Source organism: Schistocerca americana, chromosome 9 (assembly GCF_021461395.2).
Source record: "Schistocerca americana isolate TAMUIC-IGC-003095 chromosome 9, iqSchAmer2.1, whole genome shotgun sequence".
In the NCBI taxonomy this organism is placed as follows: domain Eukaryota; kingdom Metazoa; phylum Arthropoda; class Insecta; order Orthoptera; family Acrididae; genus Schistocerca; species Schistocerca americana.
The window spans coordinates 158,755,148-158,782,214 of record NC_060127.1 but is presented as its reverse complement, the minus strand read 5'-3'; the positions used below and the strand labels follow the sequence as shown (position 1 = coordinate 158,782,214).

Below are 27,067 nucleotides of genomic sequence, written 5' to 3'. Positions count from 1 at the left end.
AGTGCCCAGGGACCTACAAAGAAATTAAATTGGGACTATTGCACTGGGAAGGTGAAGCAAAGACTGTGTTTTATAGGCAGAAGATGCAACAAATCCACTCAAGAGACTGCTCACAGTTTGCTTATCTTTCCTCTTCTTGAATACTGCTATGTGATATGGGTCCTTACCACGTATCATTGACAGAGGACAGAAAAAAAATTCCATCGCAAAACATGGGAGAGAATGTCATGGATATAAGTGAACTGGGTTGGCAGTAATTAAAACGAACGCTTTTTTGTGCAGTGAGGTATTTTCATGAAATTTCGGTCACCATCTTCCACCTTGGAATGTGAAAATATTTCGTCGACTCCCACCTATTTAGGAAGAAACAGTCATCACAATAAAATATGATAAATTGGACTTCGCACAAAAAGATTTAGCTGTTCATTTCTCCCATGTGCTGTTCGAGAGTGGTATGGTCTAGAAATAGTCTGAAAATAGACAGTGGAGAAAAGAACAGAAATACTTAGTGAAGTACATTGTTTTATTAGAGCAGATCTAGAGTTCAACTATTACATAGTCATCTTCAGTGCATGTAACAACAGGTGACATTAGCTCAAAGTCTCCATAATCTAGATCTACTGTAATAAAATGATACAATCGCTTACCGTTATTTTCTCGATTGTCTATATTCAACAATCGCTACCCACAAGAGTATCATATGGATTCCATTCTGATGATCTCAAAGTGGTTCTTCAATGTACTTTCTGCCAAACACTTCAGAGTAATCATGTGGATGTAGACATCATCAATGCCTCTTTGTCAAATTTTCCTTCTCTGTTGATCGCAGTCATCCCCTTTGCTAACTTTGTTGCTCTCTGCTGGAGTGTTACTACTGTATCAATAGAAATTTCTGAAATATAAATCAAATTGATTTATATGCATCTCTAAACAAATTAGGCCCAAAGTAAATGATAGATTACACTAGTCACAAATAAGTGATATAATATTCCAGTCACATACTATATCTTAGTTCTCTCCCTCCCTCCCTCCCTCCTCCCCCCACCTCCCCCCCTCCCCCCTCCCCCCCTTGCCTCTCCCTCTCCTTCTTCCCCTCTGCCTGTGTTCAAAAACAGCAATGTGTACTGGTGACAGCAACATCCTAACCAAGGACCCGAAATCAACCATAAGCACAGTTTTACAAGAAATCAAATAGGGTGTTACAGTAAACAAAATTGAAACATAACATTGTTATGGCCTGAGTATCAGCTGACAGGTGTGGTCAGTGATTGGTACTGAGAAATGAATTAACAGTGTAACAATAGCTTTTTACACTATGAAATAAATTATTTACAGGAAAGTAAAGGCGAAGCAGCATTATATGCTGGGGATAACCCAAATGAGATTGTGCTGTTTTAAGCAAACTGGCACCACATCACCGTCTGGCTCTCCTGATTTAGCTTCACTGTGGTTTCTCTCCATTATTTCAGGCAAACCTGTGATTGTTCCTACTATAAAGCCAAGACTACTTCTCCCATCCTTGTCCAACTAGGCCTGTGAGTATGTAAATGAGTGAATACAGGATGAACCCGAATATTTCATGGGTTGCCCACGTACATTTTCTGGGTATTTTGATAAAGAGGTCCGTGGTATCCAGTGACTCATTACAGAGTAATTGCATGTCATTTGATTTCTTACCCTTATTACCAAAAATATTTACTCAACAGTGCCAAAAGACTCACAGTACTTATTGCTTGCAACAGTAAGACCCACTTAACTCTTTGCCCTCAGGGTTACTTTACGTACTGCTTGGTTATGTCTCAGGTTTGTTTTTCCAGCAGTGTTAGTTGTACATCAACAGTAATACACAGCATTATGGGTAGGTATACTGAAGAAGGGTTGGTACCTCAAGTATGGGTTCACTGAATAAAATGGAAGAGCAGCATAATGATGGTATTCTCAGCACTTCTGCATCTATGGCAGCCACATCACTGTGCTTTTGTGTCTTCATGGAGGTGTGTACAAGAATACAGGTCATTCCATGTTTTGGTTAATGCATGTTACTGGCATTTTCATGGGTGTGAAGGTACTCTGAGGTGACAAAAGTGATTGGATACCTCCGAATATCTCGTGGAACCTCCTTTTGCCCAGTGTAGTGTAAGAACTTGATGTGGTATGGACCCAGCAAGTCATTGGAAGTCCCTTTCAGAAATATTGTGCCTCTACAGCCATCCATAATTGTGGAAGTGTTGCCGGTGCAGGATTTTGCATACAAACTCACATCTTGATTATGTCCCATAAATGTTCAATGGGATTCGTGTCAGATGATCTGCTCGAGAATGTTCTTCCAACCAGTGGCGAACAATTGTAGCCCAGTGATATGGCGCGTTGTCGTACATAAAAATTCCATCGTTGTCTGGGAAGTCAATGAATGGCTGCAAATGGTCTCCAAGTAGGCAAACATAACAATTTCCAGTCTGTGATTCAGTCTACGGAAACATAGCCCACACCATTATGGAGTCTCCACCAGCTCGCACAGTGCCTTGTTGACAACTTGAGCTCATGGCTTCGTGGGGTCTGCACCACACTTGAATCTTACCATCAACTCTTACCAACTGAAATTGTGACTCATCTGACCAGGCCATGGTTTTCAATTTGTTGAAGGTCCGACCAATATGGTCAAAGGCCAGGAGGACCGCTGCAGGCGATGTCTTGCTGTTAGCAAAGGCACTTGGTTCAGTCGTCTGCTGTCATAGCCCATGCCACATTTCGCCACACTGTCCTAATGGATACGTTTGTCATGCGTCCCACATTGATTTCTGCAGTTAGCTCACACAATGTTGCTTGCCTGTTAGCACTGACAACTCCACATGTAAATACTGCTGCTCTCAGTCATTAAGTGAAGGGTGTCTGCCACTGTGTTGTCGACAATGAGAGGTAATACCTGAAATTCAGTATTCCCAGCACAGTCTTGACACTGTGGCTTTCAGAATATTTAATCGACATGGAAGTTGCCCAGTGTGACATCACCTGAAATTATTTGCAACCCAGCAGCTGAACTTCCCTGGATGGGGTCTCCTGGCCAACAAAGCAACATGATCATTTCATTTCACTGAAATCACTAACTATTTCTGAATTAGAATGTCCCATGTGCTTAACTCCAACTATCTTTCTGTGTTCAAAGTCTGTGGCCATAAATGTCAGTCACATTTTCATATGAATCACCTGAGAATAAATAACACCACCAATGCACTGCCCTTTTACACCTTTATGCAATACCACTGCCATCCATACATGTGCATATCCCTTTCCTAGGACTTTTGTCACCTCATTCTATTTTCATGGAAACAAAGCTAATTGGGGTACCAAACTGAATAACTCATAATCATATTATTACTCCCTAGTGAACTGTTGGAGTCCATCAGTCCCTTGTACCAAAAGACTCACGAAATACTACTACTACTACTACTACTACTACTACAAAACATTCTACACTGAACTTCTCGATTAGTTTATATATGTATTTACTCAATTTTAACTTGTTATCTAACTGAACATCAGCGAACTTTAGTTGAGTGTGTCATTTTGTGGATTACTGTTAATGACTACTTCTAGTGGTAGCAGGTAACTTTTGTTTTCTTTTTTGCAATTGTGTAATATGAAACTTTGTGAGATTAATATGTGAAACTGTTTGCTATGAACCAGTGAATTGTTGGCCTGATTACTTACCATATGAATTATGTGTGGTAATGTTGAATTTGGGCTCATGTTCAAGACACTTGTAGACCCTGTGGATAGCATGCTATAGAGTGAGTTCTCACATTTTTGCTTCTGAAATATCTTTACTGGGTGCAAGAATCCAATATAGTCACCTGCCGAGACTAAAGTGCCAATCTTGTGGCTGTAGATTCTCAATTAGATATGTTTTGAGTTATGAAAGCTAGTTGAACAATACACTTGAGCAACTTACATCACCCTACATGAATAGACTAAAGGAAATGCTGGAGACAACAGCTTTTAGGTATTAACAGTTTTGTCTTGCACTGTTACAGTTGGCGACATCTCAGATAAAGGAAGAACCCAACATTCAGTCTGGTGCTTTTGGTATAAAGCACAGCTATAGAGGAGAAGAGGAAGTAATTTCATAATTCTCCCCAACTGTGTGCGAACACCTGGTTGGCTCTGAAGATTTTTTTCCTGTCTTACACTTTAAACACAAAGTGAGTTGCTGCTGTCACAGAAACTTGACATTGTCTTCCTCAGTAGAGTTTTTATTGCTAGTTTTTACTGCTTTGCTCACAGTATTGTAAAGCGTGCTCATACTGAAGAAGCAAGTTAATCAGTTTCCTCTGTTCTGTCTAGTTAAATATTAAAAAGGTTTAATGAAGTTATATATTAGAAGACAAATTATGTTAAAATATGAAACAGTTCAGTTTTTAACAACTAGCTTAAAATATGTATATTGCAAGTAAATAAACTGTGTGTTGTATTGGTCCTTCATAAGAAGGGATCTTCTATAAAATTTTATGTCGTAATTGAAAAATAATGTAAGAGTTATGTATTTATGTATTCTGTTGGCTGGCTGTAGTTCTTCTTCCTCCAATTTTTCTTTCTAAGATGTCCTTCATAAATCATTATGCCAAATTGTGTGTCTAGTTTAGTTTTCCTCTTTTGTGTGTTGTTAAGCAATGTTCTTTTTTTGTTCATTTCTTTTAGTTATTGCTCATGGAATTTCTTTTCAGTCATTGATATTTTTATGGCTTGTCTATATACATAGCTCCTTTATTTATAATTGTCTTCCTCTCTTGTTCTCCTAGAATGTGTACATGAACTGTTCATGAAACATGAGGGATATTGTTTAAAATTTCAATAATTATCAATTCATGATATTCTGTAAATTTTCCTCCCTAACACCCCCCCCCCCCCCCCCCCCCACTCTATTTTTTTCAGAATGTCATATCCTTGCCTGATCATATGCATTACTTTGACAATGGAAAATCCATGATGGAATGTAACAGTATTATGAAAAGGATAGTTGCTACTCTTCATGTAGTGGAGCTGCTGAGTCTCGGAGAGGCACAACAAAAAGACTGTCACATAATAAACTTTCAGACAACAAGGGATTTGTCAAAAATAGACAATACACACACACACACACACACACACACACACACAAATGCAGCTCTCATGCACATGACCACAGTCTCTCGGAGCTGAAGCCAGACTACAAACAGCACTGCATGATGGGAGAGGCAACTGGGTGGGGGTAAGAAAGAGGCTGGGGCAAGGAGGAGGAGTAGGGACAGCAGGGAAAGGGTGGTAAAGTGCTGCTGTGGCACCATGCAGGGTTGAGGTGGAGAGAGGGTAGGGCAGCTAGATGCAGTCAATAGGTCTAGAGAGAGGGTGGAGGGGGGGGGGGGGGGCTTGAAGAAAAGGAGAGGAGTAAAAAGAAGCACGGGTGCGTTGGTGGAATAGGGGGATGTGCTGGAGTGGGAACAGGGAAAGAGCTAGAAGTATTGCAGGGAGAGTCCCCACGTGTGTAATTCAGGAAAGCTTTTGTTGGTGGGAAGGATCCAGATGGCACAGCTTGTGATGCATTCATTGAAATGAAGAATGCTGTGTCGGGCTCAGTAACAGGGTGGTCTAGTTGTTTTTTGGCCACAGTTTCTCTGTGGCCATTCATGTGAACTGACAGCTTGTTGGTTGTCATGCCCATGTCATTTAGAATGCAGCACAGTGGTTGCAACTTAGCTTGTAGGTCGCATGACTGGTTCACAGGTTCCTTTGATGGGAAGGGTGATGTCTGTGACCAGACTGGAGTAGGTGATGGTGGGAGGATGTCGGGACAGGTCTTGCATTAAAGTCTATTACAGGGATATGAGCTGTGAGGCAAGGGGTTGGGAGCGGGGTTGTGCAGGGATTGGCGAGGATATTGTGTGGGCGGGAGCAATACCACCTTGGGTAGGACAATTTTCATTTCAGGCTACGATGAGGGGTAGTTGGGCCTCTGGCGGAGAATGTAATTTCGGAAAGATAAGGCATGCAAGATCTGATTTTGAACAAGCTTGGGGGGAGGGTGGGGGGAGGGGCGGGGTAATTACGGTCTGTAAAGGCCACCGTGATACCCTCCGTGTATTTTGAGAGGGGCCATTTGTCACTGCAGATGCAATGGCCACAGGTGGCTAGGCAGTATGGAAGGGACTTCCTGGTATGGAATTGGTGGCAGCTGTTGAAGTGGATGTGTTTCTGGTGTTTGATATGGACAGAGGTACTGATGTAGCCATCTTTGAGGTAGAGGTCAGCATCAATCAAGGTGGCTTGTTGGGTTGCATAGGTCCAGGTGAAACAAATGTAGGAGTAGGTGTTGATGTTCTGGAGGAATGTGGATAGGGTGCCCTCACTCTTGATCCAGATCACAGAGATTCTATCACTGAATATGAACCAGGTGAGGGATTTAGGATTCTGGGTGTTGCGAAGGATTCCTCTAGATGGCCCTTGAATAGTTTTGCATAGGATGGTGCCATGCGGATGCCCATAGCCGTACCCTGGATTTGTTTGTTGGTAATGGCTTCAGAGGAGAAGTAATTGTGGGTGAGGATATAGTTGGTCGTGGCAACTAGGAAGGAGGATGTTGGTTGGGAATCTGTTGGGCATTAGGAAAGATAGTGTTTAATTGTGCTAAGGCCATGGGTATTGGAGATGCTAGTGTAAAGGGAGGTTGCATCAGTAGTGGCAAGAAGAGCGCTGTGTGATAAAGGAACAGGAACTGTGGAGAGTCAGTGGAGAAGGCAGGTTGCAGGTACAGTGTGTAAACTTTTAGATGGCAGACCTCTCAGTAGTCCTGAATCGGTAGAAGTCGGTAAACGTCGGGAGGCTTCGGTAGGCACGCAGTTTCGACTGCTGCCAACATTATGTAGCTTACTGTGTTGTACAAGGTAGCCATTGTCGTCTGCTTTGTTATTGTTTTGCGCCGTTTTTATTGAGCAGTTGTGCTGAACATTATCAAAATGAGTGAAGAGGCAGTTGCTGGCCCATCTCAGGAGTCGCCAATAACCCTACCGGTAGTCCTACGGTTAGAAGGAAACCAGTATTACGTAGTGATGCTTGCAAAATTATATTGCGTGTGATTGAATGATGCGAAAGGGAAAGAGAGCAGAAAAAATTGCTTCACCCCATTTACAAATGTTCGGTGAGAGCTGCTACGTACACAGGACAAAGCATGCGTAGCATTGGAAGATTCTAACAGTTTTCCAAGAATCGTCCTGGTGTATCACCACAAACGCCTGGCAAGAAAAGGTGAGTTTCCATTTGAGATATTTTGTCCGCGATCACTTTGAAGGAGCCCCGAATTACCTTATATTTCATTTTTATACTATATGACCTGTTAAAGTATATTTAAACTTTATAATTAATAGTTTAACATTGCGGGGAATGAAATAAAAATTGCGAGCACTGAGAGTCGAACCCGGGTCCGCTGCATGTCAAGCCTTTGCCTAATCAATTGCGCTACGCATGCTACAGTGACGTAATTGTTGAAACATTGTCCATAACTCTTTTCGGGCGTTCGGAGAACAACTCACCAAGGTTTCATTGCAATTGGATAATTGGTTTGTGAGTGCATAGTAGACAAACATACATACATTCATTTATATACATATTGATTTTAATGTACATGACGATTTCAGTTTCGTTTATGAACAACATTTAAAGCGAGCTTTACTTCCAAGCCTTTCGTCTGCTTTCGTGTAAGCATGACGCGCAATTTGTAGTGCCAGCACTGCAACTGGTAGGCGTGCCTTGTCCCCCCCAACGGCTCCTCTCTGCTCACCAGCCAATGCTTGCTCCCTCCTCTCCCCGCACAACTCTGCCGTCTTACAGTTAACACACTGTAATAGGCTGAAGGTGTTGGTTTGTGAGAGCAGAGATTCTTTCATTGGGGGCACAGTAACTGGCAACAGTGGGGCATCCTGGGTGGTTGGGTTTACGGACTTCAGGAAACATGTTGAAGGTAGGAGTGTGGGAAGTGGTAGGGGTGGGGAGAGAGATGGACTCTGAGGAGAGGTTCTGGGATGGGCCTAAAGATTTTAGAAGAGACTGAATATCCTGCTGGGTATCTAGAACAGGGCAGGGTTTGTTGGCGGATGAATCTGATAGCTAGTGGAGTCTTTCTGCCAGGTATTCTTGCACTTCAAGACAACAGTGGTGGAGCCTTTGTCAGCAGGTAGGATTATAAGATTGGGATCAGTTTGTAGGTGGTGGATTGCAGTTCTTTTTGCAGATGTAAGGTTAGTTTGCATGTTGAAGGATTTGAGTATGATGGTGAGGAAACATTCAAGGTTAAGAAATTCTGGAAAGTTACAGGGGAGATTTGGGGGCAGTGGGGGTGGATCACAGTTGGATGGAGGCAGGGTTCAACAATGCCCTTTTGGTTGAGTCTGATTGGTAGGTTTGGTGATGAAAAAGTGTAGGGACCAGGAGAAGGAGAGAAGATCCTTAACAAATCCTGTACAATTGAATCTGGGAGTGGGGCAAAAGGTGAGGTCTTTTGAAGGGACTGATATTTCTATGGGGCTAAGGCTTTTGGAGGAAAGGTTCATGACTATGTTTCGTGTCTGGTTCTGGATTTTGTGTGGTGGTGGAAGGGAGTTTTGGAGAGTAGAGTAAATATAGTAGGTCTGTGAGGCGGGATTTTTCAGCTATGAGGGGATGTGGGGGAGGTTTGGAGGTTGTTCTAGAGGTGGTGGACAGTGGTAGTCCAAGGTGGGAGAGGGAAGTGAGCACAGTGGACAGTTTTTTGAGGTGACATTGTGCATGTTGGTCTAGTTCCTGGAGGGTAAGAGAATTTTGCAGGTGGAGAGAAGGTATTGCAAGGAGGTTTGGGCGTGATTGATATGGTTTTGCAGAACTGTGTTGGTGAGGGCTAAGGATTGGCAGAATCTGAACACTTGGAGGTCATTTTGGAAGGGAGGGTAGCAACTGGAGATGGGTAATTTGATGGTAAGGCCATTTGAGGGTATTCCATGAGACGAGCAACAACGCAGGAACGGTATGTGGGACTGGGTTCTGGCTAGGGATAAGGGTTCTTTTGTGTATTGATGCAGGTGGAAGGAGCAAGGATCCATGGTGGTGGCAATAATGCAAAAAATATATAAACAACATAGAATTATGTCTGAAAAATTCGCAGAAAACACCCAAATATGTGAGAAAAATCACAAAATGGATGCAACAGATGAAATAAGGGGAAACTAGATGAAATCTGAGGGAATGTGTCGATAGTGAAAGACGAAAACCGACTGATATTGGAGTGAAGCCACAAAGAGATCAAAGAAAAATTATAAATAAAAAGATTTTTACTGTGGGTTGCAGGTCTGTGGGTAGATAAGTGCGAAGAAGGGGGACATCAGAGGTGACTGGATTAGGTGAAATTAGTAGGTGCGAACTGAAATAGAGAGGAGAAGGAGGGGGGGGGGGGGCGGTTGGTAGGATGAGATGCAAGGTCATGTGGCACAGGAAAGATGCACGAAAATACGGGAGAGTGACACAGGTAGAGTGATCAATTTGAAGGTATAGGGTTAATGATATCGGCAGGAGTAATGTGGGACATAAGACGCTACATCAACAATCCGTGTGGTCTTGTAGCTGTCTGTTGTACACGGCTGAGATGGTTGATACAGTGTGGCTCGTAAGTAGAGCGCACATTGTGGTTTGTGAGGCGGCAAGAGAAACACAGGAAAGAAGAGTAAGAAGGAAGGACATTGAATATAGAAATGCATTGAAAAATAGTAACAAAGGAAAACAGCTGTTGGTCAGAATGGAAGAAAAGCTGTCAGGCAAAATAAAACAATGGAAAATCCATGATGTAATGTAACAATATTATGACAAGGATAGTTGCTACTCACCATGTAGCAGAGTCGAGCTTTCGGCCAACAAGGCCTTTGTTGCAAATAGACATAACACACACAAACACACGAGGTGGAGAGAGGTTAGGGTAGCTAGGTGCAATTGGGAGGTTAGATGGAGGGTGAGGGTGGGGTAGAGAGAAGCGGAAAAGGAGAGAAGTAAAAAGACTGTGCATGATGGTGAAAGAGAGGGCTGTGCAGTGCTGGAATGGGAACAGAGGAGGAGCTAGATGGGTAAGGACAGCGACTAACGAAGGTTGAGGTCAGGAGGGCTACTTGAACAAAAGAATTATTGCAGAGAGAGTTCCCATGCACTCAATTCAGAAAGGTGTTGGTGGAAAGGATCCAGATGGCACAGGTTGTGAAGCAGTCATTGAAATGAAGAATTTTGTGTTGGGCGGCATGCTCAGCAACAGTGTGGTCTAGTTGTTTTTTGGCCACACTTTGTGTAGATCAGATGACTGGTTTCACAAATACCCCTACCTTTGATGGGATATGTGATGTTTGTGATCGGACTAGAGTAGGTGGTGGTGGGAGGATATATCGGACAGGTCTTGCATCTAGGTCTATTACAGGGATATGAGCCATGAGGCAAAGAGCTGGGAGCAGGGGTTCTGTAGGAATGGATGAGCATATTGTGTAGGTTCGGTGGGTGGTGGAATACCACCTTGGGAGGTGATATGAAACTTCCTGGCAGATTAAAACTGTGTGCCCGACCGAGACTCGAACTCGGGACCTTTGCCTTTTGCGGGCAAGTGCTCTACCATCTGAGCTACCGAAGCACGACTCACGCCCGGTACTCACAGCTTTACTTCTGCCAGTATCTCGTCTCCTACCTTCCAAACTTTACAGAAGCTCTCCTGCGAACCTTGCAGAACTAGCACTCCTGAAAGAAAGGATACTGTGGAGACATGGCTTAGCCACAGCCTGGGGGATGTTTCCAGAATGAGATTTTCACTCTGCAGCGGAGTGCGCGCTGATGTGAAACTTCCTGGCAGATTAAAACTGTGTGCCTGACCGAGACTCGAACTCGGAACCTTTGCCTTTTGCGGGCAAGTGCTCTACCATCTGAGCTACCAAAGCACGACTGCAGAGTGAAACTCTCACTCTGGAAACATCCCCCAGGCTGTGGCTAAGCCATGTTTCCACAGTATCCTTTCTTTCAGGAATGGTAGTTCTGCAAGGTTCGCAGGAGAGCTTCTGTAAAGTTTGGAAGGTAGGAGACGAGATACTGGCAGAAGTAAAGTTGTGAGTACCGGGTGTGAGTCGTGCTTCGGTAGCTCAGATGGTAGAGCACTTGCCCGCGAAAGGCAAAGGTCCCGAGTTCGAGTCTCGGTCGGGCACACAGTTTTAATCTGCCAGGAAGTTTCATATCAGCGCACACTCTGCTGCAGAGTGAAAATCTCATTCTGGAGTATTTGTTTATGTTTTAAAATTTCACATAGTATTTGGTTTCCTAAGGTCCTGCCGTATGTTCATGCTGGTGAAAACCGTTTTTGAATGTCTGTTGTTCCAGAGATATTTGAGGTGGCAGAGTTAGGTGAGGTACCCTGCATATATTCTTTCATGTGCCTCATGCAAACAGAATCTATTTTCTCAATTTTCCTCATAATGTGGGCCAAATTCCAAGATAGTTCCATCTTCTAGTCAGCTTTACAGACTGGCCCTCTTCAATCTTCTTCATACTTGGAGGAGTTTAAGGTCATTATGAGACCTCAATTTCCTAGTGATAAGACACAATTCTAAAAAAAAAAAAAACCTTAAAAAAAAAAATCATCTATCAAGATATAAAAATTTCCAATTACTGTTAAGTATAAAACATTTGAGCTCATACCACTCACCGGTAGCTGAGTGGGTAACATAAAAATCTGGTAATTTTAAAATTGTTGGTTGAAGTCTCATTGTTTGCAACTCTTTGTTTGTACTTTTATTTGAATTCCACATTTATTGTGAAAGAATGAAAAAATATTATATGTCAATAATACTGTTCAGTCTCTAGAATTAAAAACACATTTCAATTTGATGTTTCACATTTTTGTACAGAATTGTAATTAAATGCATACTTGTATTTTCATCTGATAGTAACTAAAAATAAAAATGTTATTTTTATTAAAAAATTATGCTTTGATATTTGTTAATTAACTTTCCCATTTGTGAATGAATATGAAGACATATAAGGGCGGGGCAAAAATATGAAAGCACCGAAAACACTATATGTACATTGCCATGTCTGATGCAGTGTAGGAAATCTTTTGGTGTATAAAATGGTTTCCAGTCATTTCAGAATGGATAAATACATATACCACTCTCCCTGCAAAATATTGGCAAGTACAGGTAACTATACTGGAGGTGGACAGCAATCGCACACTCTTCTCTCCAAAGTAGACCAGAAAGGCTAAATAGTATTGAGATTTGGCACCTGTAAAGGCCAGGAGAGACACGACAGTTTATCCTCATGCACACAAAACCAATCCTGCATGATGCGATCTGTGTGAACAGGGGCCTTGTTATCTCGGTTCACAGCATCACCATTGAAGAACAAATATTGTTCATTGGGATGGATCTGATCAGCAAAAATGACATAATATTTGGCAGTAATGTGACCTTGCATAGTAACTATGGCACCTGTGGAATACTACATTATGGTTGCCCACATGTTCACCAAACCCCTGCCATGTTTCACTCTTAGAATGTAAACACGGACAAAATTGGAGAATGGTGTGAAAGAAGACTCGCCTTATCAAATGACTTTTTTCCATTGCTTTGTAGTCCAGGTTTTGTGGCTTCGGCACCTTGTTTTCCTGTTACGGCAATTTGCATTACTTGTGGTTCTGGGATTCTAGCCTGCAGTTCCCTGCTTACGGAGCTCCCTTTATGTTGTTTTGTGCTGATAGGGTTTGTGAATGTGACATTCACTTCTGTAGTGACTTTTGCAGCTTTTGTCATGTTATTTTTTGTCAGAATCCTCTTCCGTGATAGTTTGTTGTATCACACACTTTCATTCATGTTGTGTCTTAGCATACAATATTTTTCTGCTGTTCCTGTATGCTGTATAAATCTTCGATTGGTGCTTCTTGAAACACCAAGCACTTTGGATGCTGTGGTTATGGAAGCACACACCATATGCGCACCAACAATTTTTCCACATTCGAATTCACACGGCTTCAAATAATGCACTCAGAACTACACAGAACACTGTACTGACCTCAGCTGACATGTGCAATGTTTTGAGGACACTGCACAGGTGCTGCTCATGGTGAAATACAACAGTGTATCCTGCACGCTCATCTAGCATCTGCATTTGCATTCAGGCATGGATTCTTCATGCTGTTTTCATATTATTGTCCGCCTCATGTGCATTGCCACAGCTGAGATTAGAACGATGAGCTTTATGATAACTAGCCTGCTATGTTAACAGTAGGAAAAGATAGATTGTTACTTACCATAAAGATACCATGCTAAGTTGCAGACAGGCACGATTAAGAGACACTTACACATAAGTGTTTAGCCAGAGCCTTCATCAGAAAAAAAAAACACATAACATTCATTCACACAAGCAAGTACACCTCACACACGCATAACCACCAACTCAAACAGCATTGTGGTCCAAGCTGCGAGAGTTGACAGTCGTGTGTGCATGAGGTGTGTTGCTTGTGTGAATGAAAGCTGTGTGTTTATCTTCTTCTGATGAAGGCTGTGGCAGAAAGCATATGTGTAAATTTCTTTTAATTGTACCTGTCTGCAACTAAGCGTGTTATCTTTACAGTACGAAGCGATCTATCTTTTCCTACATTATTGATTTTCCTACCTCGTGATCCCATAGTTTGTTATGTTACACATTCAGCTACCATTGATTATGTTAATAAGCTAATATTTTGCACTTAACAGCAGTCAGAAATCATCTGAGCCCCAAATGAGACAAGTATGAAAAAAATTGAAGGTGAGGCAGTCCGTGAAGTCACCTTCTGACATTGTTCAGTCTTCCATGGTTTAGGACACTTTAAATGTTAAGAAAATAAAAACTATATATTATGTGCTTGGAAATCTGATGTGTGGCTTGTAAAAAGAGAGAACCTCCTATATATTACATACTGCTTCAGTTAATTGTTATCGGTTTATGTTTCAGGAAATAAGGGCAAAATCTCCAGTGAAGTATAGCAGCAAGGCACATATGGAGGAAGAAGAAGTTGTCCTGGGACTGATTCCTGCAGCAGATTGGGTGTGTGGTGGAACTCCTCATTCTCACTCATTGGCTTGTTAACACTTCTTGATGCGTGCAAACTAATGTGGAGAAGGTTTTGTGCAGTCTTAATTCTGGTGCAAGCTTTATTAAACAGCACATCAGTGTGAGAATAATTGAGGAGCATTTTTTCAAAACTTGATAAACACAAAATTGTAAACTTCTTAGGAAACATATTTTTTAAATACATAAACAAGATAATTTAACATTTACACAGCTCTAGTAGGCATGTTTCTAGTTGTGTGTTTTACTTTTCTAAAATTTTAATTCATTATTTCAGAACTGAGGGGAAACTGCCAGGTTAGCCAAGAGCGCTAATGCGCTGCTTCCTGGACTCAGGTAGGCGTGCCGAACCCGGATCGAATTCGACCGGTGGATTAATGACGAGGGCCGGTGTGCCGGCCAGGCTGGATGTGGTTTTTAGCTGGTTTTCCACATCCCCCTCGGTGAATACCAGGATTATCCCCATGTCCCGCATCAGTTCCACGACTCACAAACATTTGACACACACTCACACTGTTTCGTGACTTACACTAGACGTAGACAGCTGGGGTATACTCATTCCGCCCCAGGGGGTATGAGGTGGCGGCAGGAAGGGTATCCGGCCACCCCTTAAAATTAAGCATGCCAAATCCGTACTTAACAGTGCTGACCCTGCAGCCCATGCAAGATAAGGGCAGTAAGTCAAAGAAGATGATTTCAGAACTGAGGGATAAAGTTTCCATGTTTTTTCAGAAGTCGATAAATGCAAAGTTAAAAGTTTTGTTAATGTTAAACATTCAAGTAGATTTTTCCCCCATTTATTTTCTATCTTTAACATTAATTATGAAGAAAGCTACTTTATCGTTAATTTTGCACAGAAATCCAATACTGTACTTCAATATAACACTTTAATCTCATCACAGTATTATGAAAAGGATTGCGACCTTTCCGACAGTCTTTTTGGTGTGCCTATCTGCGACTCATCATCTCCGCTATATGACGAGTAGCAACTATCCTTTTCATAATATTCTTACATTCTGTCCTGGATTTTCCATTGTTTGACTCGGCTCATACTTTTTCACAAATGTTTATAAGCAAAAGTGCAACAAAGCAAAAATCCTATTGAATTGTGATACAAAATACTGGCTACCACAATACTAAACTGGAATTGTACTGGTCCCTTTCAGCAATATTCTTATAAAAATCCACTACTCCTTCTGGTGTGTTAAAATGCCTCATAAGTTTTAAGACATACTTTTTCTTTTCCTTGCTGATGATGTTCTTGTTTTGAAGGTGGCTGCTTTCCTCATTTATTCATTGCAGTTTCTGAATTTTTGTATCTCAACGTAAGTGTCCAATACTGACAACAATACCTCCTTCTTAGACTTTTCTTAAGCCATCACTCTGTGAGCAGTTATTTTGAAATGCATCTTTGATCATACGGCTTTCAGTGCATTAAACTTGAGATCCACTGTTTCACAATCTTATCTTAGTATTTTGACTATGCCAAGTTGTTCCATCATTTTATAGCTTTAAGCCGGGTGAAGAATATCTTCCTTTCTCTGGTAGTCATTATCCATTCTACCAATCACACTGTCAGGATTGTAGCTGTGATCACAAATAGAGGAATATGTACCAGTCCATTAAATTATCTGCTTTCTTCCATGAAGACCATTAGTGTGCACATCATAACACATTTTTAATTTTGACTGGTACAGGAGTTGGAAAAAAATGGATCATTTCCTGGCTGGGGCACCTCTCAATTTATGAGAAAATCCAATAGAGCAGAGACTACTTTGTTGCATCCTTTTGGTCCTTCTGTTTCCAGCCAAATATAAAAAGCAATCCCCTCCTTTGTCTGTGCTCGGGAATGAATCAAAATGCACAAATTGTGTAGTGAAACCTGTCTTGAACAGATTACTTCATCTACCTGAGAGGTTTGGTATTAGCCGAGTCTGTTGTATATCGAAACATTCTTTAACCACATTTGGATTTTCTGCCTTCATTATTGTCGAAAACTTTTTTTGCACACAGTTGGTGCAGCCTGTGGTTTTTTATTAATTGATTCTTTTTCACTAGATCTTGCTCATTTTGAGAATGTGTTTGTGCATATCTCTGATGTTGCTTGAAATGTTGCAGCGCATACGGATACTATCTGGTGAACTTCTTTCCTTATGCTGTACTTGATCAAAACAGTACTCTCCCGTTTTGCTTCTTTCTTGATGTCCCTCCTAGCTGACAAACCTGGGTTGAACTGTGCAATAACCAAGAGTTAATGTTGTTGTGTACATGCTAATTTATTTGTATTGTCACTTCTGGCAGCAAGTGCTTGCCTACAGTTTATGTTGCATTTTTCTTCTTTTGCAGAAAACACTGTCACTTTATTATTGTCAGTCATGTTCTGTATTGCTTTTCTTGCTTCAGGTCTCTCAGAAGCAAAGCACAGTTTGTGTTAATTGAGTTTTGCTTTAACTGGCTGAGAGCAAATACCGAGTTTTGCAAAAACTTGTGGCTTACAACAGCAAATATTGGCGTTTGATGAAGCCATTTCAGCAAGTCATGCATAGTAACAAGCTTGATTTGCAACTACAAAAATCTAAATTTTGGACAGTTTTATCAACTTTTGCAATAAGGCTCCTCAATTATGATAAGATGGAGTCTGCCTAACATCTCGGGCTGTAGTGTGTGACAAATTTAGAGGTTCACATTTTCACCAAAATCCATGCCTTTAGTGGATATTAAACAATAAATGCTATATAAATCATAAATATAATGGAAGTCTTCTAATGATACCCATTGTGTCCTGGATCTACTGGAAAAATAAAATAAGAAAACAAATGTGTTTTATTTTCAGAAATTATCTTTTTCTTAAAAATTAAAATTCTGAATTGTAGCATATCTGGATTGATTTAAAAGTTTGTGAGTGGAGTCATTATACTCATTCTGAAGAACTACTTCTTGACAATGTAGGAAAAGATGATTACTACCTACCATAAAGATGACCTGTTAAGTTGCAGACAGGCACAATTAAAAGGCACTTACATAAAACTTTCGACCACAACCTTCATCAAAAGAGAAACACACACACACACACACACACACACACACACACACACACACACACACACAAGCACAAGCACACGCACACCTCAGGCACACATGACCACCATCTCCAGCAGCTTGGACCAGAATGCAGCTGTCACATGGAATGTAAGCAGCAGTCTGGATGGGGCAGAGATGGGGAAGGGATAGCAGTGTACAGGTTGAGGGAGAGAGTAGTACTGTCTGGCAGAGTGTGCAGGGACTAGACTGCCAATAGGCACAGCATTGGGATGTTGTGGGGCAGGGAGGTGGGGAAAACAGAGCGAAAAAGGAGAGGTGTGAGGAAAGATGGGCTGGTGCATTGGCAGAGGGCAGCACACAAAGAGGGTGGGAGACAAGAATGGGGAGAAGGTGAAGGACACAGAGGGTGGAAACTGTTGGGTGGAGGGTGTGGGAACAATATCTTACAGTAGGTTGAGGCTGGGATAATTATGAGAGCAGAGAATGTGTTGTGAGGATGACTCCCATCTGTGCAGTTCGGAAAAGCTGGTGGTAGAGGGGAGGATCTAGATGGCTCGGGTAGTAAAGCAACCATTGAAATCGAGCATGTTATGTTTAGCTGCACATTTTGTCACAGAGTGCTCTACTTTTTTCCTGGCCACTGACTGGTGGTGACCATTGATACTGGTGTACAGCTGGTTTTGGTGCAATGATTACAGCAGGCTTGGTATATGACATGCCTGCTTTTACAGGTCGCACGGACCTTGATGGGGTAGGATAAGCCTGTGATGGGACTGGAATATGAAGTGCTTTGTGGATGGATTGTGCTGGTCTTGCACCTGGTTCTTCCTCAGGGATATGGTCCTTGTGGCAAGGGTTTGGAATGGACGAGGATGTTGTGGAAGTTGGATAGGTGATTGACACCACTGCAGGAGGAGTGGGAAGGATCTGAAGTAGGATGACCCTCATTCCAGGGTATGATGGTAGGTGAAGGATACGGTTTAGTTGTTTCAGTCTGGGGTGGTACTGGGTGACGAAGAGGGCACTCCTTTGTGGCTGGTTCCTGGGCGTGTGCAAAATGGCACAGGGTATCTGTTTGTAGGTCTGGGTGATAGTGCCTGTTTGTGAAGATCTTGGTGAGACCCTCAGCATAATGGGCAAGGGAGTCCTTGTCACTGCAGTTACGCTATCCCCAGATGGTCAGGCTCTAAGGGGGGCATTTATTGATGTGAAGGGGATGAGAGCTGTCAAACTGCAGGTAATAATATTTGTAGTTCATGGGTTTAATGTGGACAGAGGTGTGGATGGAGCCATCAAAGAGGAGGTGGTCAACGTCTAGGGTGGTCACATGCTGGGTTGATGAGTACCAGGTGAAGCGGGTGGGAGAGGAGGGGGCACCTACAGGGCACCCTCCTATGCCAACCCCATTAATGGGCCATCTAGAGGAGACATTACTAGCATTCCAAAATTCCAAACCCCTAGTCTGGTTCAGATTCATTAGTGATATATTCATGATCTAGATTCAGGACCATGACACCCTGTCTTCATTCCTTCACAACCTCAACACTTTCTCTCCCAGCCACTTCCCCTGGTCCACCAAAACTCAGCATATCACCTTCCTGGATGTTGACCTCCTCCTCTCTGATGTTTCTATCCACAACTCTGTCCACATTAAAGCCACTAACCACTAACAGTACCTGGATTTTGACAGCAGCCATCCCTTCCACACCAAAAAGTCCCTTGACACTGCAGTTTGTTGGCATTAAGCTAAGCTTAAGCTTCAGTTGACAATACATGGCTGGTATATTAAAGTCGTGTTGTACATATGTACTGTATGGTATGTATCGGAGATTCACATTTTATTACTCTCAATTGTCTTAATGTAATGAGCAGTATGAGACACTCGTACTGCCTACCATATGTACAAAGGAATTTTTTTTATTTATCAGGTCATCAGATGATGAGATAATCCTGCAATGTCTTTACAAGAAACAGTAAAGAAATTCAAAAGACATCTATGAATATTTTTGAGCAGCCTTACAGTATTTTTAAACTATATTTAGTAATTGCTGTGATAATCTGCCATTGCTCTTTAAGGATTTTCAATTGAATTTAGAGTTGAACAATGTCAGCAGGAAGTCAATTGAAAGTGGAAACATTGGATGCTCCCTTGGCCAGGGGATTGGCAAATGAGGACAATCAAGAGACATAGTTTGTGTGTTATGTGCCTACTTTCAGACTGAAAAAAACGTAGTGGTGGTCCGCTGTTCTCCATCGATAAGGTAATAGGTAGAACTGCTGCAGCTTTGAATGTAAACAAAAGCACTGGTATGAAGACTGGGTAGCAAATGTTCAAGAAATGAAAGGAAGCTGGAGAAATGTCAACATTTAAAATCCCGGAGAAAAGATGTATGGATAAGTGAATTACTAATATCTATTTATGTAAGGAGGATGTGATTTGTCATCATGTTTATGATTAAATGACGACTAACTGAAACCCTCAGCTGCCGACAGGTGTTGTTGATATACCTCGATGTGGAGACCTGAAAATGTGTGCCCCGACCGGGACTCGAACCCGGGATCTCCTGCTTACAGACGCTCTATCCATCTGAGCCACCGCAAGGGATACGTCCCTGCAGTCGTGCTATTCGTCTGTGTCCTTCGGTGGCTCAGATGGATAGAGCGTCTGCCATGTAAGCAGGAGATCCTGTGTTCGAGTCCCGGTCGGGGCACACAGTTTCAGCTCTCCACATCGAGGTATATCAACAACACCTGTCGGCAGCTGAGGGTTTCAGTTAGTCATCATTTAATCCAGGGAAAAAGCTGCATGGTCATCAACAGTATTCTGTTCTTTCGAGAACAGTTACTGTCTTCATATATGTTTATGATTATTAATTCAGAAAGGAACATCTGACACTAGGCAAGTTATTGGTCACACTTAAGATGTCAGAACTTTTACAAGGTAGCTACACATAGTTATTCACAGTTTTTCACTATGGATATTTCCGTGGCCATAAACTGTTGATGGCGGTGTCGGATATAGCTGCGTGGCGATGCCAGATTTTAAGGTAGATCCGTAATGTGAATATTGACAAAGTTGTGGCTTGATGAAAGCTGACTCAGTTGTGGTCACTTTGTCAAGCATGCACAGACAGACGACACAATTAAAGGAACACTGGAAATGCCTTCTGGCAAATGGGATAGATTTATTCTCCTTCATGCAGGCATCTGGAAAGGTTTTCTCCCAACCAATCCCCTGCTTTTTAAATCAAAGAGTGCTGGAGAGTGTGTGAAGATACGAACCACCTTAAATTGATGAATTTGTTTGCAGAATCACTCATACAAAATCCGGGAAAACCGTCAATAATTGTAGATAATGTTCCTTATCATTCAGCTGTTGTTGACAAGGCACTTACTGTGGCAAAGCAGGAGAAAAAAATGACTGTCTGACGTCAGTGTCATAACATTGATGTAAGTAATAACTTTCAAAAGGTGGAGCTTATAGAAAAAAAAATCTCTCTCCATAAACCACAGTTGTCCATGTACAAAATTGATGAACTGGTAAAAACATATGGGTGTACAATCATTAGGCTACTACCTTACCACTGCCATTTCAACCCAATAGTGTTAATATGGGCCCAAAGTAAACGTTAAATTGCCAGGAATAATAATAAATTTACCCTCTGCAGTTGAAGCACTCACAAAAGAAGCTGTTAGGAACAACACCACTGAAGACTGGAAAAAAAGCTGCCAATCATCTGCAGAGCATTATGAAAAGAGCTGGCAGAATGAAGCTGTTTTGAAAACTTCAGTGGAGGAGATGTTGTTGTTGTTGTGGTCTTCAGTCCTGAGACTGGTTTGATGCAGCTCTCCATGCTACTCTATCCTGTGCAAGCTTTTTCATCTCCCAGTACCTACTGCAACCTACATCCTTCTGAATCTGTTTAGTGTATTCATCTCTTGGTCTCCATCTACGATTTTTACCCTCCACGCTGCCCTCCAATACTAAATTGGTGATCCCTTGATGCCTCAGAACATGTCCTACCAACCGATCCCTTCTTCTGGTCAAGTTGTGCCACAAACTTCTCTTCTCCCCAATCCTATTCAATACTTCCTCATTAGTTATGTGATCTACCCATCTAATCTTCAGCATTCTTCTGTAGCACCACATTTCGAAAGCTTCTATTCTCTTCTTGTCCAAACTATTAATCGTCCATGTTTCACTTCCATACATGGCTACACTCCATACGAATACTTTCAGAAATGACTTCCTGACACTTAAATCAATACTGGATGTTAACAAATTTCTCTTCTTCAGAAACGCTTTCCTTGCCATTGCCAGCCTACATTTTATATCCTCTCTACTTCGACCATCATCAGTTATTTTGCTCCCCAAATAGCAAAACTCCTTTACTACTTTAAGTGCCTCATTTCCTAATCTAATTCCCTCAGCATCACCCGACTTAATTAGACTACATTCCATTATCCTTGTTTTGCTTTTGTTGATGTTCATCTTATATCCTCCTTTCAAGACACTGTCCATTCCATTCAACTGCTCTTCCAAGTCCTTTGCTGTCTCTGACAGAATTACAATGTCATCGGCAAACCTCAAAGTTTTTATTTCTTCTCCATGAATTTTAATACCTACTCCGAATTTTTCTTTTGTTTCCTTTACTGCTTGCTCAATATACAGATTGAACAACATCGGGGAGAGGCTACAACCCTGTCTTACTCCCTTCCCAACCACTGCTTCCCTTTCATGTCCCTCGACTCTTATAACTGCCATCTGGTTTCTGTACAAATTGTAAATTGCCTCTCGCTCCCTGTATTTTACCCCTGCCACCTTTAGAATTTGAAAGAGAGTATTCCAGTCAACATTGTCAAAAGCTTTCTCTAAGTCTACAAATGCTAGAAACGTAGGTTTGCCTTTCCTTAATCTTTCTTCAACAGTAACAGTGATAGTGATATTTCAGGTATCCATCATAGGGACAAGGGATGTCTGGAATTTTTCCATTATCGCTAGAGAAATGGAGCACTGTTGGATTCAGCTGCATTTTTGGAGTACACAATTTACAGTTGTAATTAGCTATGTAACAAAATTATATTGTTGTAAGTTTTAAAATTGTAATAAGAAGGTTTTATTTGCAACTAATTACAAATGAAGTTCATCTTGGGAATTCACTCTTTATCACACAAAATAAATAGTACTGTTTACAGTGCGATTGCTGCAGTACTGAGGCACTGCGTTTTTATTTCATTTCTTTCTTTCTTTTTTTCTTTTTAATCACTTTTGTTCCTTCTCAAAATATGAGTTGACCTATGTAAGATTGGTTTTCTCAAATTGATAAACCCACATAATCTTATATTTTGTTGTGTCAGAAATAAGAGGCGGATGAGAGAAATTGGTAATAGGTTCATTACAAACCTAGTGATCTATTTCCCTTAATGGAACTGTATGGGTTGTTGATTAGTACTCGGTGTGCAAGCAAAGCATTATGCGTCGTATTTAACTCAAATTATTTTGCATTAGAGATCTCCAATGGAGTCCTTATTTGGAACACGCGAAAATCTGATGTAGTCGTAAGATTTTGTTTGCATAATGTCTTCTAACTTCAATAGCAAAACAGTTTCTCGTATGTTGAAAATTTGGTAATGTTGTCAGAAAATTAATTTTTGTAAAAGTGTCTGGAGGTAAAACTGAAATCAAAACATAGTGTAACTCTTCCAGAACAAATTGATGATAGTTTCATATTTATACCTTGAATAATTTATGATTTGAGTGAGTTGAATGAAATGTGTGATTATGCTTGTATTGCATTCTGGACATGTCAGTTCTGCTCTGTGCCTCCATGTGCTCCTGTGAAGTGTCAGTCCTAAAGTAATTTTGAACAGACTACAGTCGTTCCCTCTGCTTCTCCACTTGTAAATTGAGTGAAGGAAAAAGACTCTCAGAATGCCTCTGTACAGGTCCAAATTTCTCATATCTTGTATTTGTGGTTCTTACACAGTATGTATTTTTACAGCAGTAGAATCGTTCTGCAGTCAGGCGGCTCTCTAAATTTTCTTGAATGGCGTTTTACCAAAAGACCATTGTCTTCCCTAAAAGGCTTTGCTTTTGAGTTATTGGATCATCTCTGTAATACTTGCGTATTGGTCAACAAAACTAGCAGCATACCTCTGAATTGCTTGTGTCATGATGAATGAAAAGTAAATGAATATTTTTATCCAATAAATGCCAGGCACTGGAGGATATTGTTGTCTTTCAGAAAATTGGTGTTGGCTGTGGACCCCATTGCAGATAAAATAGAGCAGGAAACAGTTCAAATGAAAATTGTCTGAAACTTTCTGGCAGATTAAAACCATTTGCTAGCATGGACTTGAACTCAGAACCTTACATTTTGCGGGCACTGCTATTACTGATTGAGCTTTCCAGGCACGGCTTGTGACCCATGACATGTCCTCACAGATTACCTTCCTCTCACAGTACCCAAACTTTTGGATATCTGCAAGACTAGAATGCCAGCTACAGAAAATGGCTCAGCCACAGCCTAACAGTTGTTTTTGAAATGAATATTTTACTCTGTGTGAACTGAAAGCTTCAGAGAGATTAAAAGCTGGTGGATTTCTTGGATCCAGGAATGTAATATTTGAGTTGCACTGTCAACCATTGTCAGAGTGAAATCATGCATTTCAGAATCGCAAACACAGAAATCTGAGGTCCAAAAAGGTGCTACCGTTTTAAGATGCTGGACTCGCTTTTGGGAGGATGGCGGTTCATTTGGCTGCCCTGGTTTTACCCTGAACTTTGCTAAATCACTCAAGGCGAATGATAGGATGATTCCTTCAGACAGGTCACATCCAGTTTCCTCCTCCGATCTGAGCTTAAACTCTGTGTCTGATGAACTCATCCTCTACCTCCTCCTTTACACATCAATAAATGGTTTGCTTCTGATTGGTTTGAAGGTTGTTGAACTGCTAAAGACTTCAGATTAGATCATACTGAAATCCTAGTTGTCAAATCTTAAGCGTAGAGCTTAAAAATAGTTTTCCTGTAGTACTTAACTCACTGTGTGAATTTCCCAGTTAATTTTTGTCTTTGTTTATTCTGATCTTTCGAGCCAGTTGGTCATTCTTTTCCCTGAATTCACTGTTTACAGTGAGTAGAGTCATTTACATTGAGTGGAGATACACATTGAGATGACAAAAGTCATGCAAAATATACACATATACAGACGGCACAGTATCACATACACAAGGTATAAAAGAGCAGTGCATTGGTGGAACCAGCATTTATACTCGCGTAGTTCATGTGAAAAGGTTATTGTTATCGCCGCATGACAGGAATTAACAGACTTAGAAAGCGGTGCTAGATGCACGGGACATTCTGTTTTGGGAGTCGTTAGGGTTGGAAATCATTAGGGTATTCAATATTCCAAAATCCACAGTGTCAAGAGTGTGCCAAGAATACCAAATTCCAGGCATTATCTCTCACGGACAACCAGTGGCCGACAGCCTTCACTTAACGACCGAGAGCAGATGCGTTAGCAGAGAGTTGTCGGTGCTAACAGACAAGCAACACTGCACAAAATAACTACAGAAATCAAAATGTGGGATGTACAACGAATGTATCCATTGGGACAGTGCTGGAAAAGTAAGGCATTAAGGTCTGTGGCAGCAGACGACCAATGCAAGTGTCTTTGCTAACAGCAGGACATTGCCTGCAGCGTCTTTCCGGGGGCAGTGACCACATCAGTTGGACCTTAGATGAATGGTGGAAAACTGTAACCTGGTCAGTTGAGCTCCGATTTCAGTTGATAAGAGCAAATGGTAAGGTTCGAGTGTGGTGCAGACTACACGAAGCCGTGGATCTGAGTTGTCAACAAGGCACTGTGCAACATGGTGGCAGCTGTGTCTACATGGAATGGACTGGGTCCTCTGGTCAAACTGAACTGATCATTGAGTGGAAATGGTTACGTTCAGCTACTGGGAGACTTGGAGGAAATTTGCAGCCATTCAAGGATGTCATGTTCCCAAACAGTGATGAAATTCCTGTGGATGACAATGCATCATGTCACCAGGCCACAGTTCATCGTGTTTTATTTGAAGAACATTCTGGACAGTTCGAGCAAATGATGTGACCATCCAGAATGCCTGACATGAATCCCTTCGAGCACTTACGGAACATATTGGAGAGGTCAGTCTGTGCATGAAATTCTGCACCAGCAACACTTTAGCAATTATGGTTGGCTATAGGTGCAGCACGGCTCTGTATTTCTGCAGGGGAATTGTGACGACTTGTCGGGTCCGTGCCACACCGAACTGCTGCACTAAGCCGGGCGAGAGGAGGTCCGACCCGATGGTAGGAGGTATCCCATTACTTTTCTCACCTCATTGTAACTGAGAACAAATGTCAGCATCAACATGTGTTAGTAGGAAGTTACAAAACCCACAAGCATAGCCAGTTTCTAATTTCAGTTTTCATTGAGTACACTTTCTAATCACATCTAGTTCTATTTGCACAACATTTATGTTAGTGAATAAGTTTTTTCTTTAACCTAGATGAAATTTACCAATGTTACTGTTAAATGTAGCCTCCACCCAACAGGTGGAGAATCGGCCTCTCGAGGAAGGAGGTGAAATTGAACTTGCAGCAGTTAAGAAGTTACAACATTGCTTGGAAGCTGATCAGGTAACCAAATTAATTACATTTTCATAGATTAAATTTAATTCACCATTGAGGTGTATGTTGTTATTCTTCTGAAAACATTTATTCCTAACTTAGGGAATTAAATTAGAAAAATGTGAGCATCAGTCCTTACTGTGCATAGTGTGCGTTGACAGGAGTTACTGTACAGAATGAACGAGAACTCCACTGACAAAATTTCAGTAGTTGTTCGGGGATATTTTCTGAGTATTTTGGTAGAAAGGACCTGTGGTCTCTCGTGGCTCGTCACAAAGTAATCGCTTTTCATGCAATCTCTTACCGCAGTTATCTTCGCATCTGCATTGCAGTGAAATTACCTGCGCATCAGTGCAGATGTGACAGTATGGGTTGCCGTGCCTTGTTGGGAAATGAACTTGTTTCATTCATTTACATTACTGGCTGTCGACAATGGTAATGTCCACATCATCCTTGTGCTTATCTCAGTACTGCTCTATTCTGTCTTGGGTTTGTTTTTCCAGCAGTGTTAGTTGTACGTTAAACACAGCAGTATGGGTAAATTTACTGGTGGAAAGTTGTCCGTAATGCTCCTTGTGTGTGGAATCGCTGAATGCTGTGGAAGAGTGGCACGACAGTGTTTTACTGAGCTGTTCCCCCAGTGACAGGAACGGTGTCACAGCGCATAAGGATTTGTGCATTGGGCTGTGTTCTGTATTTTAAGTCTTGGTAATTTTTTATTACAAGTTTCTTCACTGTTGTGAAGATATTTTCACAGAAACAAATGTAAATGGGGTAACAAAGTGAAAAAAATCCTAATTATGTTATTACTCTGTAATAATTATATTATTACTCTGCATGAGTCCCTTATACCAAGATATTCAGAAAACACCACTCAACAGGCTCTGAAATGTCATCATTGGAGTTCTGGTTCACCCTGCATATTTGTGAAGGTAGATAATGTGTTAGAAATTGAAAATCAGCTGAGTAGTGAATCAGGAAAAACAGCAATTATTTCAAAGTAGTGACTTAGTGCACAAAACCAATTGTAATGTGTGTTCTGTGTACTTATGTTCCTATAACAGTTTTATCATTGTAAAAAAGTGATTGTGTGTGTATGTGTGTGTGTGTGTGTGTGTGTGTGTGTGTGTGTGTGTGTGAGAGAGAGAGAGAGAGAGAGAGAGAGAGAGAGAGAGAGCAAAAATATATATTTAATTTTTACCTTGAGTAAAAGAGACCACTCACTGAACAGCGGAGGCGTTCAGT

The 27,067-nt window shown here is 41.4% G+C and overlaps 1 protein-coding gene across 1 annotated transcript in view; it reads left to right on the top strand.

Moving 5' to 3' along the window:
* Positions 1-27,067, top strand: part of LOC124551304 — a 127,946-nt gene that overhangs the window by 15,510 nt on the left and 85,369 nt on the right. The window contains exons 2-4 of the mRNA XM_047126315.1: positions 4,032-4,199; positions 14,005-14,097; positions 25,748-25,831. Of these exons, the coding sequence (XP_046982271.1) occupies positions 14,050-14,097; positions 25,748-25,831 (132 nt within the window). The 5' untranslated portion in view covers positions 4,032-4,199; positions 14,005-14,049. The remainder of the gene's footprint in view (positions 1-4,031; positions 4,200-14,004; positions 14,098-25,747; positions 25,832-27,067) is intronic.